Below are 16831 nucleotides of genomic sequence, written 5' to 3' on the forward strand. Positions count from 1 at the left end.
CGTTACCTTGTTTTTGTACCCCAATCTATTTGCCGAGGGGTAATTTTTTTTAGTAACCTGATTATATAACCCTATTATATATACGACATGCAAATTTTAACTCGTGTTGCCGCATGTCGGATATATACGACAAGGATATTTTATTCCTATTTGCCAATGTTTGACATTTGTATTTGACATTTGTTTTATATATATTTATGATAGACTAAAATAAACCTGAAATAAATCTTTTGAGCACTTAATATATACTGTCACTATTACTATTTGGATTTTTTTATGTCGGACATATACGACATTGGCAAATAAGAAAACCATTTTCCTAAAAGCTGATTTCTCGGCAATAGAGCTCCCTCTTTTTTAAAGGCCTCGGCAATTAGGTAAAAAAATTAGATGTCGGATATATCCGACATTGGCAACTAGAGTGAAAATTTGCATGTATGAACTTTAAAAAGACGTTAATAATATGTTGCATCACCTTCTTTTATAAAAAGTGCTAAGTTTTAATGGGTAATTAACCTTTTTGTTTCGAACTTTTTTCAAACTGTCCGCAAAGAATTGAACTATTTTAAATTTTGCAGAAAATCTTTCTAAAAAGATGTGTCAAAAGTTATGACTGTTTTTTTTAAGCAAAATCCAGATGAAAAATTGATGAAAAACCACTATTTTGAAGATTTCGAGACAAAGAAGCATTTACAAAAATTTTCCGCAAAAATATTTATTGTTCGGTAAAAGATACACCATCTACTACGAAAAATTTTTCAAAATGTTTTTTCTTCGCCGAAACTAAGCTCTTCAAAGTTGAAATACTCTTCCTCGAAAAAGTCTTCATTTTCTTCTTCATCAAACTTTTTCAATGCAATTTTTGAATTTTCAGATTCAGGAATAGTTTGTCTAACAGAAAATGTATAACATGCCATAGTTTTGTTGGTTACATCAGTCAGAAAACACATTTTAAATTTTAATTATGAAAAATTTACTATGGTCAGAGCCCTTAAGCCCGGAGCTCTTTACGGAGTGGCGCTTATCAGGGAATGACGCTCTTTCCAAAATTCTAAAAATCGATTTCAAAACAAGTGATAGGCTTAAACGAAACCCCTAAATCTGGGAACAATTTTTGGTTTGGTCCGGCTTTCTATACTCAGGAATGTTCCCATCTTAATCTTTTTTTATCATAACTTCGAAAAGATAAAAAATGGCAATGTAAAAGTCAAAAATTAATTTGTAGGCCTCTTTGGTGTGCAGCAAACTTTGAAGTTTGAACCATTTAAAGGCAAAAAAAGATTCTTAGAAATGTGTGGATACCCCCTGGAAAATGGGAAAATTTGCAAAAATAAACCTTTGAGAAAATTTATTTTCATACTTTAAAAGTAAGGGTGGACGAAAATCAGTCTTTTAACCTCTGAAAATTTTAGAATAGCTTTTTATTCCCTGGAAAAATGAAGAAATATTCATCGTCCAAATTTCATAAAGTTTTGATTTATATTTCTCGAGATATTCAACTTTTTGTATTTATGACGTCATCAATCATGACGTCATAATCACGTTTTCTTAAGATATCTCTAATGATACTGAGAAAGAATTTAAGTTACACCGAATACGGTATTCTACATCCAAATACGCTTCCAAAATTGTATAGTTTGTTATGGTTTAGGGACTGGAACTGGGGCGGAAAAATTATTGCAATTCTGGGACATGCATTAAGTTACCCGAGCATTCATCTCCGATTGTCCCCTGGAAATGTTTGTCCACCCTGGAAATAAAATGGAATGGCAAATGTGGGAGAAATATGCTGAAAATAACTTTTCTAAAACTGCCAGAATTTCCATAAAAAGACTAGAAAGTGTAATAACAAAAATTATTTTACAAACACGTATTCGAACCCTAGAATCTATTCACAAACCCTTTAAGGTATAACCATATTGATATTTTTTAAATAATTCAAAATTCAAAATAGAAAAATGGCATATGAATCTAGTTTTGAATTAGTTAAATTGAATTATGAATTTCATATGAAGTTCATTTAGGATAGATATAAATATTCTGATCAAATTTTCAGTTAGCTGAATAAGGATAAAACTTCGATGATTATAGTAACATATATTTTTTGAGAATATTTTTGGTGTTTTAATTGATTACTGACATTATTATTCTCACAGATCCGGTAAAATTTTTTCAGCCAGTGGAGATATATAAATAACTCGATGGGGAGAAGTATTTCCATATTTTTCATGGCTGGGGATTTCAATTCTTTTGTTTTCAAGTCAGAAAATTCAGTGGAGATGGGAAAATAGCATATGAGAAGGGGGAGTATTATTGGAGGGGGAGGGTCTTCTCAGAAGAAGTTTATCCGCCTTTAGAAGAAGTTAGGGAATCGATTTTAACATACTGAATCTCGTTGAAATAAAATATCCCAAATAAATTAATTTGCCTCTCTCGGGTAAGTTATGGCATGTCTGAAAATTACCATAATTTTTAGATCGCATTAGCCGACAGAAAGTGACCAAACAAATGACTGAACATGATGGGTACTATGATGTGAAGTCTGTCCAGATATAATTGGCAGTGGAAACAAAAATGCTTGTAACTTTTCATAGTCAAATATAATTATGGAAATTTTTTTTGTTTGTTTTAGAGAATCAAAAGCGCTATATTTGAATTTATTTTTGGTTGAAAAATTTGCGATTTTTAGCGGTTAAATCTGCGATTGTAAAAATTGAGCTTTTTTTCTACTTATGCTATAACGTTCATTTTTACACCAGTGGTAGTTTAACCTTAGGTTAAGAAGTTTGTTAAATTTCAAGGCGAACAGAAAAGTCCTTCGGAAGATATGAGACCCGAAATACCCCTTGGTAGCACTTTTCTGTGAAATATCAAATCTCCAACTTATTACTAAAAACGGGGGTTATGTTATCTTTTTTGAACAGTGCAATTAAAAGTTGGAAAGTGTTTTAAGTGTTGGTGCATTGGTATTATTGGTATCATTGATTATTTCGAAACGAAGTGAAATCACAGTATAATTGTTTTTATTGAAAAGATAAGCATGAACTTATATTGCCTTTGTTATTTTTAAGTCATTAAAAGAACTTTGCTAATTCACAAAACACTAAACACAGTTTGGCTATGAGGTCATTAAAGAGATCGTAAAATGTGTTATGATCGAAAAACTGTTTTATCATATCACTACCCCCGTTTTTAGTAATAAGTTGGAGATTTGATATTTCACAGAAAAGTGCTACCAAGGGGTATTTCGGGTCCCATATCTTCCGAAGGACTTTTCTGTTCGCCTTGAAATTTAACAAACTTCTTAACCTAAGGTTGAACTACCACTGGTGTAAAAATGAACGTTATAGCATAAGTAGAAAAAAAGCTCAATTTTTACAATCGCAGATTTAACCGCTAAAAATCGCAAATTTTTCAACCAAAAATAAATTCAAATATAGCGCTTTTGATTCTCTAAAACAAACAAAAAAAATTTCCATAATTATATTTGACTATCAAAAGTTACAAGCATTTTTGTTTCCACTGCCAATTATATCTGGACAGACTTTAGTTTCTAACCTGATGTGCAACCTAATTGTTTTTTCACTGATTTTCGCGAAAAACCGCAAAAACTCATTATTACGTCATAATCGATGACGTCATCAAAACTAAAAATTGAATTTCTCAAGAATGGTTATTCCAACTGTCTTCAAACTTTTACCAAAGATGTATCTCACCTAAGTCGATCTTTCGGAAAAAAATATTTTCGAAATTTTGATGACGTCAGCAGAAATTAGTAAAAAAACGAAAAATTCTACTTTTTACTGACGTAATCAGAATTTTGAAATAATATTTTTTTAAATGTTTGACTTTAGTGAGATGCATCTTTGGTGAAAATTCGAGCACAATTGAATGAACCATTCTCGAGAAATTCAATTTTCAGTTTTGATGACGTCATCGATTATGACGCAATAATCAGTTTTTGCGGTTTTTCGCGAAAATTAGCGAAAAAACAATTAGGTTACACATCAGGTTAGAAAGTACATCATAGTACCCTTCATGTTCATCCATTTGTTTAGTCATTTTCTGTCGACTAATGCGATCTAAAAATTATGGTAATTTTCATTTTTTGAGACATGCAATAACTTACCCGAGCTGCCAATGTACAATATTTTCTTTCAGTATAGGGACAAAATGCAGGGTACAAATTATTATAAATTCGCCATAATTTTTCTAAACCTTTGATATACCCCTGTGTCACAGACCCGGTGGGACCCACCTCCACTGGAAAATCTGGCAAAAATTTCGTCTCCGATGGAAAAAAATACTCTAGGATTTGAGTCCCACTGGGAAATGGACTTTGCTTTCCTCCTCATTTGAAATTCAATTGGAAAAGATCACACTCCAAAACCACCCCTATGGTTTTTTTTACCTTGGAACAATGGAATTTCTAAAGTCTATTCACTGAAGTGAATCACTTATTAACTTTGTATCATAACTTTATATTGAATAAATATTTTAGTGAATTTTTTTCACAGTGATGACCACCTAAGATCAAAGAATCCCTCCAGTGAAAATGAAAGTTATAGCACTTTTCTACAAGATCTTCATTTTTTTCTTGTTTATTTTCATTTTCGTTTTTAGGATTTTTTTAAAGACTTTTTTACTTCAAATTGTTCCACTCGCAAATATCTCTCCAACGATATCAAATTTATAAAGAAGATTGAAGAATTCCTTCAAAAGTTATAGGTAAAAGAAAAAAAAGTGCACACTTATCGTGAATAGACTTTTTTTTAACCCCATCGGCATTTTGATTGATATTTTCTGAAGTTCCACCAGGGCTGCGATACAGGGGTGTCTTGTCTCCCAGTTCTGTATATGTATTAACCTAGGTCACATACATATTCTACAACAAATCAATTAATTTATTAGTTTTAAACTGTGACTTTTTTCATATTAGATCAGGCCAGAGATTTGGTTGGATTATGGTTTTATTCTTTTACTTTAGAAAAGAAATCAAAAAGGAAGGACCTTGTTATCATTGGGGAATGTTGAATTACTTCGAGTTGATTGGAACTCTTTGTGTACCCATGGTTCTCATCTATGGTGTGTTCAAAATCGTCGTCATTATGGTTCTCGTTGTTTGAGACTGCTTAGGTGAAGATGAATCTGAAAACGAAGAACAAAGTTGAATGACTATGATACCATTGAAATATTGGTGGCAAAAAATTGGCAAATATTACACAGAAAGCAACTGCCAGCAATGATTTGAAATATTGTATTTGATGAAAGTTAATAATTTTGAATATATCAGTAATAATTTAAGTCTAGATTAAAAATAAATCTAATACAAAAATAAAATAAAACCGTTTTGTTTGAATTCCCAACCACCTCGACATGGATAATGGCGCTCTAAGGCCCCAGCCTACCGGTGCAGGGCCCAATAATATCTTGTACGATACCAGTAGCACTTCAACTTGCCCAGCTAACTATCATAGGAGCCGTAATCATTGAATCTAGCAATTATTGCATTGGTCTGTTTTAATTAAACTAATTGCGACATGAGGTAATTAAGATAACATCTTTTTACCTTTATGACAAAAGTAGGAAGCATGTGCTCGTTTCATAAAAATTGAGATTAGAAGAGTACAGAGTTGATACCATGCATAGGCGATGCATAACCGAGTTTATGTATCGGAGGATATCGAGGGCGACGGTAAGTAAAGTCGATACAAAACAAAGTCGATAGATGATGTACGGCTCTATATCGCCTTTGCTCACCTAAACAGACGACGGTATCTTGGTCTTTTTACCGTCGTCGAGCAAAGTGGATGGCGATTTCGACCCCATGTCAGCTTTGCTTTATACCGTCCCCCTCGATTTATCTCGAATACATAAACTCGCTATAGTATAAGAAAGCTGCAGCTGGAATGATAACATCTGAATTTCTGTTGTTCTATCTCTGTCGTATTTGAATACGATCAAGAAATCAGTAATGTGACATCTTTAATGGTAAAAGTCATTGGTTTGTCGTTAATAATACTTCTCACTGCGTTTTAGACATAAATGATATGCCCTTGAGAATACGATTGCATTATATAACATTGTATATAATCATTATAAAGGAAAGATCAACAATAAAAAGTCTAAACGATACCGTGGACCATGTCTGCCATTTTTCAAAATGTGTCTCACTTTTTTGTGAAGAAAGATGTAAAGACTCAAAAGCTCAAATTTTGTTTCATTTCTACTACAAAAAAGTGTTATTTTAAGGAAAGCAAAAATTTTGTTACACTTAATGAAAAATAAGTCGTTATTTTAAATTATTTTTGACGCGTTAAATCATTAACGAGCTTTTCCCGCGCTCAAAGTCGACGAGTTAGTATTCTAAAAAGCTTTTTTGAGAAATTCTGATGAGTTAGATTGCTAACGAGCTTTTTTGTAATTTTTTTACATTTCCAATCCTAAAGTGCTCATTCCAACAATCAAAATCGACGAGTTAGTATTTTAACAAGCTTTTTTGCGAAATTTTGACGCGTTAGTTTGCGAACGAGCTTTTCCCGCGCTCAAAATCGACGAGTTAGTATTCTAACGAGCTTTTTTGCGAAATTTTGATGCGTTAGTTTGCGAACGAGCTTTTCTCGCGCTCAAAATCGACGAGTTAGTATTCTAACGAGCTTTTTTGCGAAATTTGGATGCGTTAGTTTGCGAACGAGCTTTTCTCGCGCTCAAAATCGACGAGTTAGTATTCTAACGAGCTTTTTTGCGAAATTTTGATGCGTTAGTTTGCGAACGCGCTTTTCTCGCTCTCAAAATCGACGAGTTAGTATTCTAACGAGCTTTTTTGCGAAATTTTGATGCGTTAGTTTGCGAACGAGCTTTTCCCGCGCTCAAAATCGACGAGTTAGTATTCTCGTTCGCAAACTAACGCGTCAAAATTTTGCAAAAAAGCTTGTTAAAATACTAACTCGTGGATTTTGATTGTTTGAATGAGCACTTTAGGATTGGAAATGTAAAAAAATTACAAAAAAAGCTCGTTAGCAATCTAACTCATCAGAATTTCTCAAAAAAGCTTTTTAGTGAATACTAACTCGTCGACTTTGAGCGCGGGAAAAGCTCGTTAATGATTTAACGCGTCAAAAATAATTTAAAATGACGACTTATTTTTCATTAAGTAAAACAAAATTTTTGCTTTCCTTAAAATAACACCTTTTTGTAGTAGAAATGAAACAAAATTTGAGCTTTTGAGTCTTTACACCTTTCTTCACAAAAAGTGAGACACATTTTGAAAAATGGCAGATATGGTCCACGGTAAAACGAGCACAAAATGATTTGGCTGAAAGAACTCAAAATTTAATAAAGTGCCTTGAAATGCCTTCAGAAGATTTCAGTGAAATCTTTTTAAAAATCAATGAAAAAGTCTTTCAAGATAATACTGTGAAAATTTCAAGCTAACAACTTTTAAATTAATCATTCAAACTGACAGGAAAGTTGTCCTTTTGAATTTAGTTCTTAGAATTTTAAATTTGGCTAAAGAGTATAATTTCCTCAAAATACCTCTAAAGTATGTCCAAAATTAGTTCATAGTGTTTTATTGATCCCAGATTCAAAGATATCTAACAACAAAAAACATGTTGCAAAGGAGAATAAGAGAGAAATTCCAAAAACTATCTACCAAGAATAAACTGACAATGTTGATAGAGCTCGGAGACAGAGATAGGACAGCAATTAACTGAAAAGACAATGCTGTATACATTCCAGCCGCGACTTTCTTATACTATGGGCGATGTTAGTCCGTGTAGAATTTATCAGAGGAAGATATTTGTAATTGTAATTTCATTGTCTTTTAACGATTGTAGCACTACTTCACATTTTTCCAACGTACTCTTACTCTATTGTTTTAAGTACATAGGACTGGTCCAAGAAAACAAAATCAAACATACAAAACCGACAAAATTTCATCGACACTGAACACGTCATTTACGTTATAAGGTATAAGTAGATATGTACTTTTTTTCTCTCGGCTCTGAGTTATACAAGTATTTTAAGCATGGCCTTGGTTAGAGTAAGATCAGTTTAATAAATATACAAGTAAAAAATTATAGAATTGTAATTTTCAGCTGGACTGAAAAAATCGAAAGGATAAACTAGGAGAACGCTTACTGGAAGAACTCTCAACAAAGATGAGGATATCCATCTTAATATGTTTCACGTTGCTGTGTCTATTACGAACCACCCAAACCGCCCCACCACCGCCAGCGGCAATTTCATCGGAGACGCTCATATACTCTTGTATATTACAATCTGCAGGGACCTTAGAAACGGAAGAGAACATTCGAAGTGCCCTGAAGGATATGCAACGGTTTGCAGGTATGTTGACAATTATATTGAATGTATTGTTTTTGAGTTTATGTATCTACCATGTTGAGGACGGTGGAGTGACTTGAACGACGAAACTTTTCGCAATTTACAAATACTACATCTTCAATGACATTAATGGAACACTGATAAAGTTAGGGACCATCCAAAACAAATACGGCCTGCCGGATGCCGTCAACAAGATCGATGCTGCATTCATTTGGATTGGCAATGGACGTGTTTATCTGTTTGTCGATAAAAAGTATTATCGATTTGATGAGAATCGAGCAAGTATCGATTATGGATATCCGCGAGTCATTAAAGACAATTGGAAAGGTTTGCCGGAAAGTGTGGATGCAGTATCCATATGGAGAAGCAGAGTGACTTATTTCTTTAAAGGTAAGAAATTTAAAATTGTAGAGGAATGGGTTCTTTTAGCAAGCACTGAGGTCTTAAAAAGCATCGTGTAGTTTTAAAGTGTTTGATATAAGGTGAAAATAAAAAAATGTACTGTTTCCGGAAACCGGCCGGGTGAAAATAAAATATTTTCTGACCCGGCCGCAGACTATGGGTTCATCTGTATGGTTCATTATAGAGAAAATCAAGTTAACCGTTTAAGCTATCAAACATCGTTTGGTTAGATATTGCCGCTTGTAAATCAAGTTCTGTTCGTTAGTAGTTGATACATTATAATTTAGGGCTTACTTCAAACTGTTTGTACATTAAAGCTATCTTTAAAGTTCTATTTCAGTGATCTTAAGTAATCAAAAATAGCAAAAAAAATTGTGGCCGGCCGCATTAGAGCTTTTTTCCTTCACCCGCATTGCGGAAACACTACATTTTTTAATTTTCGCCTAATTAACTTTATTTCTAAAGTGTCTACCATTTATCCGAAAGATGAAAAAAAAAATCATATTAATTCTTTGTCTGAGACACCATGCTCAGCTTGAGTCTACAACTATTGAATTATCAGGTGAAATATAATATTGGGTCTAAGAGACTCTAAGAGAACCATGATAGTATAGGCTGATTTCTGAGCGTCCTCTGGTACACAAAAATCTAATCATCAATTTATAAAATTTCTCTGATTTCACCATGGCTTATAGTTTAAATTCATCATATCCATTTCTTTTCATTAGTAAAATCATTCTACCGATTCAATGATGAACAAATCCGTGTCAAAGATAATTACCCAAAACCAATCAACCCTATCTGAACGAAATGCACTGTGGGTGAATTGAGTACCCAGAATGCTTCAGTGACGTCAAACGCTTCTATTTTGGTCACCTTTGGAATGTTGGCAATCATGAAATTCCTATTTTTGTAAGGTGCTAGATATTTTTAAACTTTCCATGTTAATGTGTAAATTTTTAAGAACTGATCATTCTTAGAGGCTAGGTCGCGATATATATTTGCTTCACAGTACTTTAAGGTTCATGTTAATACAATCATATTTTACATTATTTATTTTACAGAGATTTCTATCAGTGGTAAAATATTCTTTCACATCCATATTATATTTGTAAACGTTATTTTTATCTCATTGATCAGTTTTTGATATAAGAATTGATAATCTTTATATAGCGATTTTGTTGAACGTAATATCATAAAAATCATGAATCCAAAACTTATTTTAGCTAAGAAGTGTCGTCCTTTAGCCGTGTAAATCTACTACTATTTCTTCATATATGTTTTGATGGAGCTTTTGACTCACGAAACTTATTTAGATGATCCAAATCACTGATTTCTTCAAAATGAGACAGTCCTATAAAATCAGCTAATTATAATCAAGATTGATGAAATTCGCATGAAGCTGATAATGTGCGTGATCCCAAAATAGTATGTTAAAGTACAATTTGGTTGTAAGTCTACAGAAAAAGGGTTGAGCTTAAATTCCAAGGGGTTGTCTTCCAGAGGACGAGAATTACTTCGTATGAAATCCGCATATGCGCGTGCTAAACGCTTTAAAACATTGGAGAAGGCCGGACTTAAACCAAAAGAAATGTTTACGTTTCATTAAGACATACTTGATAATTGACGATCAAGCTTAGTCAATAAAAGTTAATGAGTTTGTTATCGTTGTCTTGGTAATTAAGTCTTTCTTTTATCGCTCTTAGACAATAAGTGCTAATGAAGTTGTTTGTTTGTTCAAAATGCCTCCTTCTTTTGAAAATAGAGATTAATTTTAGGACCAGTCTATCTTTAGACTAGCTTTATCATAAGAATATTAAGCTCTTGGAGAATGTTATACAGAACCATCAGTCAAAGTTTCAAACTGTATAATCAACTTTATTTGTGTTTATTAGAATGTTCAAAAAACTACAAAGCATGCTAACCAAACATTATTTCCTTCAAATTATTGATAAATGAATTGTCTCGAGTTGATATTTTGAATTCGGAAGTTATTTTTACACTTCATATGGAATCACCAGCAAGTGTTCTTATAGATTTCTTTTAATGTTTGATTTTGCTTTGTCGTGAGTACATTTCTTTTAGAGAAAAGGATTTAATTAGACTTCCTATGGGGAGGAGAAGTTATTGAATACCAAAAGTTCTGATCAAAAGAAAAAAACCGCAGAAAAATTTGGTCAAAATATATTTGTAGGAAGGACGTGAAAGTACATTTAGAAAGCTTGTCCAGTAAAGTATGTACTAAGGAGCGGAGGTGTGTTCACTTGTTTGTCACTGGTTTAAGTTGGATACATCTTTTAGTTTAGGCAACGGCTGTTTCCTTCCTACATTTGAAATGATGATATTTTGTTTTTGTATATTTTTGATTTGTTCGTTAAACACACTTTCAGAAGGCTCACAAAGTGGTGAAACGACTGTTGGTATCGATACGTTAAGCTACTTGCACAAACTAGGTTATTATTATCCCGAGGATGGCAATCTACCCGACAAGCAACGTATGGCCGAAGATGATAGAATTCGCAATGCTTTAATAGACTTTCAGAAATTTGCAGGACTTCCGGTATCTGGTATCATTGATCGAGAAACGAAGAGTTTGATGAGATCTCCAAGATGTGGAGTGGAAGATCTGGCTAGTAAGCGAAGGAAAAGATTCACTTTGCAAGGGTCAAAGTGGTGGAAAAAGGTAATAAAAACAAAGTTTTTCTGATCTTTGATAACCTAGATAATATACAAGCCGTTTGAGGTAACATGACCATCATTTTCATTCAAGGCTATGCGGTACTATGTTTGAACTACCCTGTCTGACGGATCCTATGAAAAACGGGTGAAGAGCTAAACCTCTTACTTACTTCCAAAGTCTCTGAAGTCTATCCTTTTCAGAGAAGAGCAATCCAGAAGCACACCTTTGGCTCTTTTGTTCGTCCCTAATTTTTAGATAGTGTAGATGAAATGGAAGAAATCTAAGGTTAAGGAAGTTCTACCATGTATGTATTGTCAAAACGAATGGAGAAAAATTATTATAAATTTTAGGATATGTACCCTGTCGTGAATAATAATACTGCTTGATAAACACAGAATTAGAATGAAATGGGAACCAAAGAAGCTTTCATATAACTGTAGAATGTAGTCTGATTTGATCGCATTTTCTCGAAACTCCTTTCTTCTATTATAGGATCTGACGTGGACTGTGCTGAACGAAAACAATGACGGTTTAACACGTCATGAAGTCGAGAATGTAGTCAAACAAGCATTCGATACATGGCAAAAAGTAACAGGATTGAACTTCTGGAAGGTGGATCATCGAAGCGAGGTTGTGGATATCTCAGTGGAATTTCACACAAGTTACCATGGTGATCGGTATATGTTCGATGGAAATGGCGGCAAATTAGCACATGCATTTTATCCCAACAAAAAGCTTGGTAAGAGCTCGTCTTTAAAGTATTTAAAATCCTTGTTATTGTTGGGTGAAATTTTGATAATATAATTTTATCCAGTGAGGCTCAGGGGATGTGAACAGAAAGCATATCGCTTTCACAGTATGGGCTAATTATTTTTCATATTCAGCCTCTATTTTTGCTTGTTTACGATTCTAATGTTTTAGAGAAAGTTGCCATGGGGATGATGGCGATGTTGCTTAAAATTCAGTTAAATGATTGAAATCATGCATTTAGCCTTTGGTGTCGTAACTTTAGAAATGTTTTTATTTTCAAGGAATCTCTGGTGACATTCATCTTGATGATGACGAAATATGGAAAGTGCCTGGTGGTAAAAATGAACATGTGTCTAGAGCCAAAAGTTTGTTATGGGTCTTGACGCACGAGATTGGTCATTCACTGGGATTGAAGCATTCAAAGAACCGTGCAGCCATTATGCATCCTTGGTATCGAGGAAATAAAGAGGTTGGATTACATCATGATGACATCATTGGTGTTCAAAGTCTCTATGGTGAGTTAACCAAGGGTGAAAAGTCTTTTGAATATAAACTCAAGCTTGGATTGCTTTTTGAAAGATTCCTTTTATCAGCTAGTTCCTTGGGTTGATTAGGACGCATTTTTTTCCTCAATCCTCATTTTTCAAATATAGTTTATTCAAACTACACGCTTTTCTATAAAAATGGTGCTTTCCGTTTCACCATGGATATTCTTGACTTTTTGGGGAATATAATTCTGAAATATTATGTGAGATTTCTTACCATTGCTGGGGATTAGACGTACTGATACAATGCTTTAAACGATATTCTTAGACTTAGTTTCCAAATTCAATGTTCATCGTATTCTTAGCATATTCTTAATCTTTTGGCCAATTTTATCATGACTAAAAGTATAAAAGTATATTTTTCTTAAATATTCTTATAAAAATGTGCACTTAGAATAGCACAAATATTTTCTCAATGTTAACAGGACCACGTAACTCTTCAATCATCTTGAAGCGCCCAACCTCCCCACCACCCAGTTGCCCTAACAAATTCAAAGCAGTTTTACTTCACAAGGAGACTGGGAATACATACGTCATCAATGATGGTCACGTGTACGTGCTCGGGAGACGGTTGGGTATCGATCGTGGTCCGTTCCCTGTTGGGGAGATCTTCGAAGGAATTTCACACGTGGATTCTTTGTATTATGATAACAAAGGAAAGATTGTACTGCATTATGGGAAAAAGTAAGTAAAAATTTATGGATGTCTTGATTTTGATATTTCAATAGCTTTGTCAAAATGATCATTGATTGTTTAACATTTTCTATGTGTAAAATGTCAATGTCTGCCTTATTTAGCAAATATGTTGCTGTTAGGCCAACTCTTTCTTAAACCAAAGAAATTTTAGAGAATTGCGATTTTTCGATTTTGGACAGATTAAGTGACGTCCAGGCTTTATTCCTTATTGGAGCCAATTTGTGGTTATAATTCTTAAACAAACATTGAGATAGGGGTGTCTACTACTTTATGTCAGTCCCAGCTCGATCGCTTTTTCCAAGGTAAAGCTTCTGCGCGCTAGAAACATACTTAAAACGAACTAGAAAAGATAGGTGAAAGTCAGTTCAGTCACCTTGTCACATCTCCTCTACAGCTATTCGATTTACGAAGATCTCAAAGGAAAGCGAATCGAATCAGGCACTATTCAACACAAATATGGCTTCAGTGATGACGCCAGTAAAATTGACGCCGCGTTGCGATGGAAACGGAACAAAAAGATTTACTTTTTCATTGGGAAAGGTTACTATCGGTTTGATGAAGCACAAGAGGTTCTGGATGCAGGTTATCCAAGGTTGATTTATGGGACTTGGAAAGGTCTTCCGGAATCGATAGACAGCGTCGTAATCTGGAGAAATAAAATCACGTATTTCTTCAAAGGTAAAACGCAGTTTGTTAACATTTCTCTATACAGACATAATCAGAGATTTTGTTGACCTCGTATAATAAAGCTCTTTCTCTGAAAACAGAATTGTAGAGTTTTAAGCAAAACAATAAGTTTTCTATTCAATAAATGAAGAGTTGCTCGGGAAAATTTCTTCCAATCAGTTTGTAAAACAATAAAGGAAGGATTATTTTGACGACACCGGCATCATAAAAGGTGTGTGACTAAAATAGAAAAAAGATCAACAGCAATGTGGTGTTAGTTTAAGGGCGTTAGCCCTCATTAGACTGAAATAGAATATAATCAAACAAAATGAGGGATAGTAGGATTACGCCCTGGACATTCGTTCCGTCTTTAATTGCCCTCCCATTCATAAAAAGAATTTCCAAAACAATTGTTCATTGAGGATAACTATCTTTTGTTGTTGTAGATCATTTATATTATCGCTTCAACTATGTCAAGAAATATCCAAGGAAAATCAATCCTGGCTGGACGCAGTGCACTGTGGGTCATTTAAGAACAAACGAAAACATTAATGCATCATTAATAATGTCACCTTCTAAATGGACAATTATTTTACTGTTACTTTCCATCTTAAAATTCTACCAATCGTAGCCAGCTTTATTTAGTTGTATACACCGCATCATTGGCTTCTACATGAAGCACCACGTCACGGATCGGAGAATTGGTCTGCTGTGTTAGCTTTTCAAGATAATTGCATGCCCCTTGGTATCAAGGATAATGACACCGAGAAGAATAATGGACTATTGTTACTACTGCAAAATAATGGAATCGTAGTTTAAAAATGCGTGGCTTTCTGATACTATGATTAAATCAATGTGGGTTTTCCATGCACAGTAGCACACGTACGTGAAAATATTTTATCGGACAGAAAATTGAAAATTTAGAGAAAAAACGATACAAAAATTGAAATATGAAACGTTATCATATAGTTCCCTATTTAATTTTAGGGTTTCTAGGGAAAAAAGTTTTGGTAAAATAATACTATCCCATAGTTACCATAGTTTCCCATAGCTCATGAGAATCAATATTCAAGTTACGGTGGCTGTCTTTAAAGCCCCTCCCTAAAGGTAATAGAGAAGTTCTAAGAGGGAAATGTACCTTTATCGCACGGTATGTAATTTGGGCTTGTGGAAAAGCTCTTAGATAAGTTCATGTTCGGGTTCATCATTGAGACAGGGGTCCTTTCTCACAGATCTGGTAGGATGATTTTTTTCAACCAATAGAGGTAAAAATAACGGATTGAAAGTCGACATTCCCATGTTTCTTTATGACAGAGGATTTGAAATCTTATTATTTTCAAGTCAGAAAATTCATCAGAGACGGACAAAATAGAAGAATATTTATTGGCAGTGATGATTTGTTTATTTGATGATTTTCAACAAGGGACAAACATCGGAGTGAAATTTTCCAGAGCGCGTGATTTTTTGGTCAATTCTCCAGTTTGAGGGGATTCCACCGGATCTGTGATTAGGAGGTGTACTTTGCAAGTTTTCTAATGCCCATAAGCTCTATTGCTCTATTGTGCACGTTTTCTTATAAGAACAAGCTATATCAGAACAAAAGGTTTCGATGGTTGATATCAAGGACAAATTAAGAGCATCATTTTAAGGATTTGCGGTCACTAAAAATATCAAATTTTTTAAGAAATTGCACAAAAATAATCTCAAAACGGTGAAAATAAGTATACTTTAAGAATATGTTTTGGCTTAAAACTTAAGAAACCAAGAACATCCAAAGATCTCGAAAACGTCCAACGTTCTTATGAAAAGATATGTAATTTAGACATTAGGTCTTCTCAGCCATAAAGCCATTCTTTGCTTGATGCTTTATTATATTCTTTTGCTTGGAATAGTTTTTATTTTAAAAGCAACTATTTAGAAATAAATATTTTATCAGAGAAACTGTTTTTTTATTTCACGCGCTAAAAGTTCTTTCAACGCTTTTCATATATTCCCCACAAAACATCTGCTAAAAGCTGGCTTTTCATTGGTTCAAAGGTTTCCAAAGAAGGCTCTAATTGGTTGAGAACAAAAACTTTCTCGTAGAAACATTAAATTTTTCATGTTTTACACTTTTGAGAAATTTTGTAAATGATAGAGATATTAGAAAGAGGAACAACTTCCAATTTATGAAAAAAAGAGCTCGGTGAGAAGTTTGGGTGCGAGTATATAGGTAACTTCTCTCTGTCTTTGCATAGCTTGGGATGTGATAAACCAGAGGTATGCCACATTTAGTTGAGATGGTTAAAAGGTTTGATTTTTTTAAACAAATGATTACCAAAACAGCTGTTATTTCTCATATTGAAGTCTAAGTCTTTTGGGAAGCGTGATAGATTATAACTTTTAAGATCAATGAACTTTGACATTATGAGTTAACCGCTCCCTGTTTCTTCGTGGCCTTGATTGAGCGAAATAAAAACTGTTCAGTCTTTTTGCAAAGCTTCTTACTTTTAGTTTTGTGTTTGATTTTTCACCAAGGAAGAGTATTATTTCTTCCAGTCGGTGGTAGTGATTGTAGGAGAAAAAGTCAGCAGATGAAGAATTTAAAGGTTTTATTTTTAAATAAGTATTCCCGTTTCATAGCAGACACATATGTCATATCAGGGCAGTGTCTGTCTTTTGTTATATTATTATTTTGCTTTTCTGTTCTTTTTTCTGACCAGTCTTGCTCCACATCCATGTCAATCCAATGTGAAAAAGCTTGTGA

General features: G+C 33.8%; 1 protein-coding gene across 1 annotated transcript; it reads left to right on the plus strand.

The window, feature by feature from the left end:
- The first annotated feature begins 11086 nt into the window (after nucleotides 1–11086).
- Nucleotides 11087–15034, plus strand: LOC136824960 (stromelysin-2-like). The gene is made up of 6 exons (XM_067080944.1): nucleotides 11087–11431; nucleotides 11921–12167; nucleotides 12460–12693; nucleotides 13149–13407; nucleotides 13814–14097; nucleotides 14532–15034. The coding sequence occupies exons 1-6, from the start codon at nucleotides 11087–11089 to the stop codon at nucleotides 14714–14716; spliced, it is 1554 nt and encodes a 517-aa protein (XP_066937045.1). The 3' UTR covers nucleotides 14717–15034.
- Nucleotides 15035–16831: the final 1797 nt, after the last annotated feature.

Source organism: Clytia hemisphaerica, unplaced genomic scaffold (assembly GCF_902728285.1).
Source record: "Clytia hemisphaerica strain Z4C2 unplaced genomic scaffold, Clytia hemisphaerica genome assembly, whole genome shotgun sequence".
Taxonomy (NCBI): Eukaryota; Metazoa; Cnidaria; class Hydrozoa; order Leptothecata; family Clytiidae; genus Clytia; species Clytia hemisphaerica.

Bases quoted from the DNA above. Each gene is read 5' to 3' on its own strand.
- LOC136824960 (XM_067080944.1), top strand. From the start codon at position 11,087: ATGATATTTTGTTTTTGTATATTTTTGATTTGTTCGTTAAACACACTT. The intron at 11,432-11,920 runs GTAATAAAAACA...CTTCTATTATAG, and splicing joins GGTCAAAGTGGTGGAAAAAG to GATCTGACGTGGACTGTGCT. The intron at 12,168-12,459 runs GTAAGAGCTCGT...TTTATTTTCAAG, and splicing joins TTATCCCAACAAAAAGCTTG to GAATCTCTGGTGACATTCAT.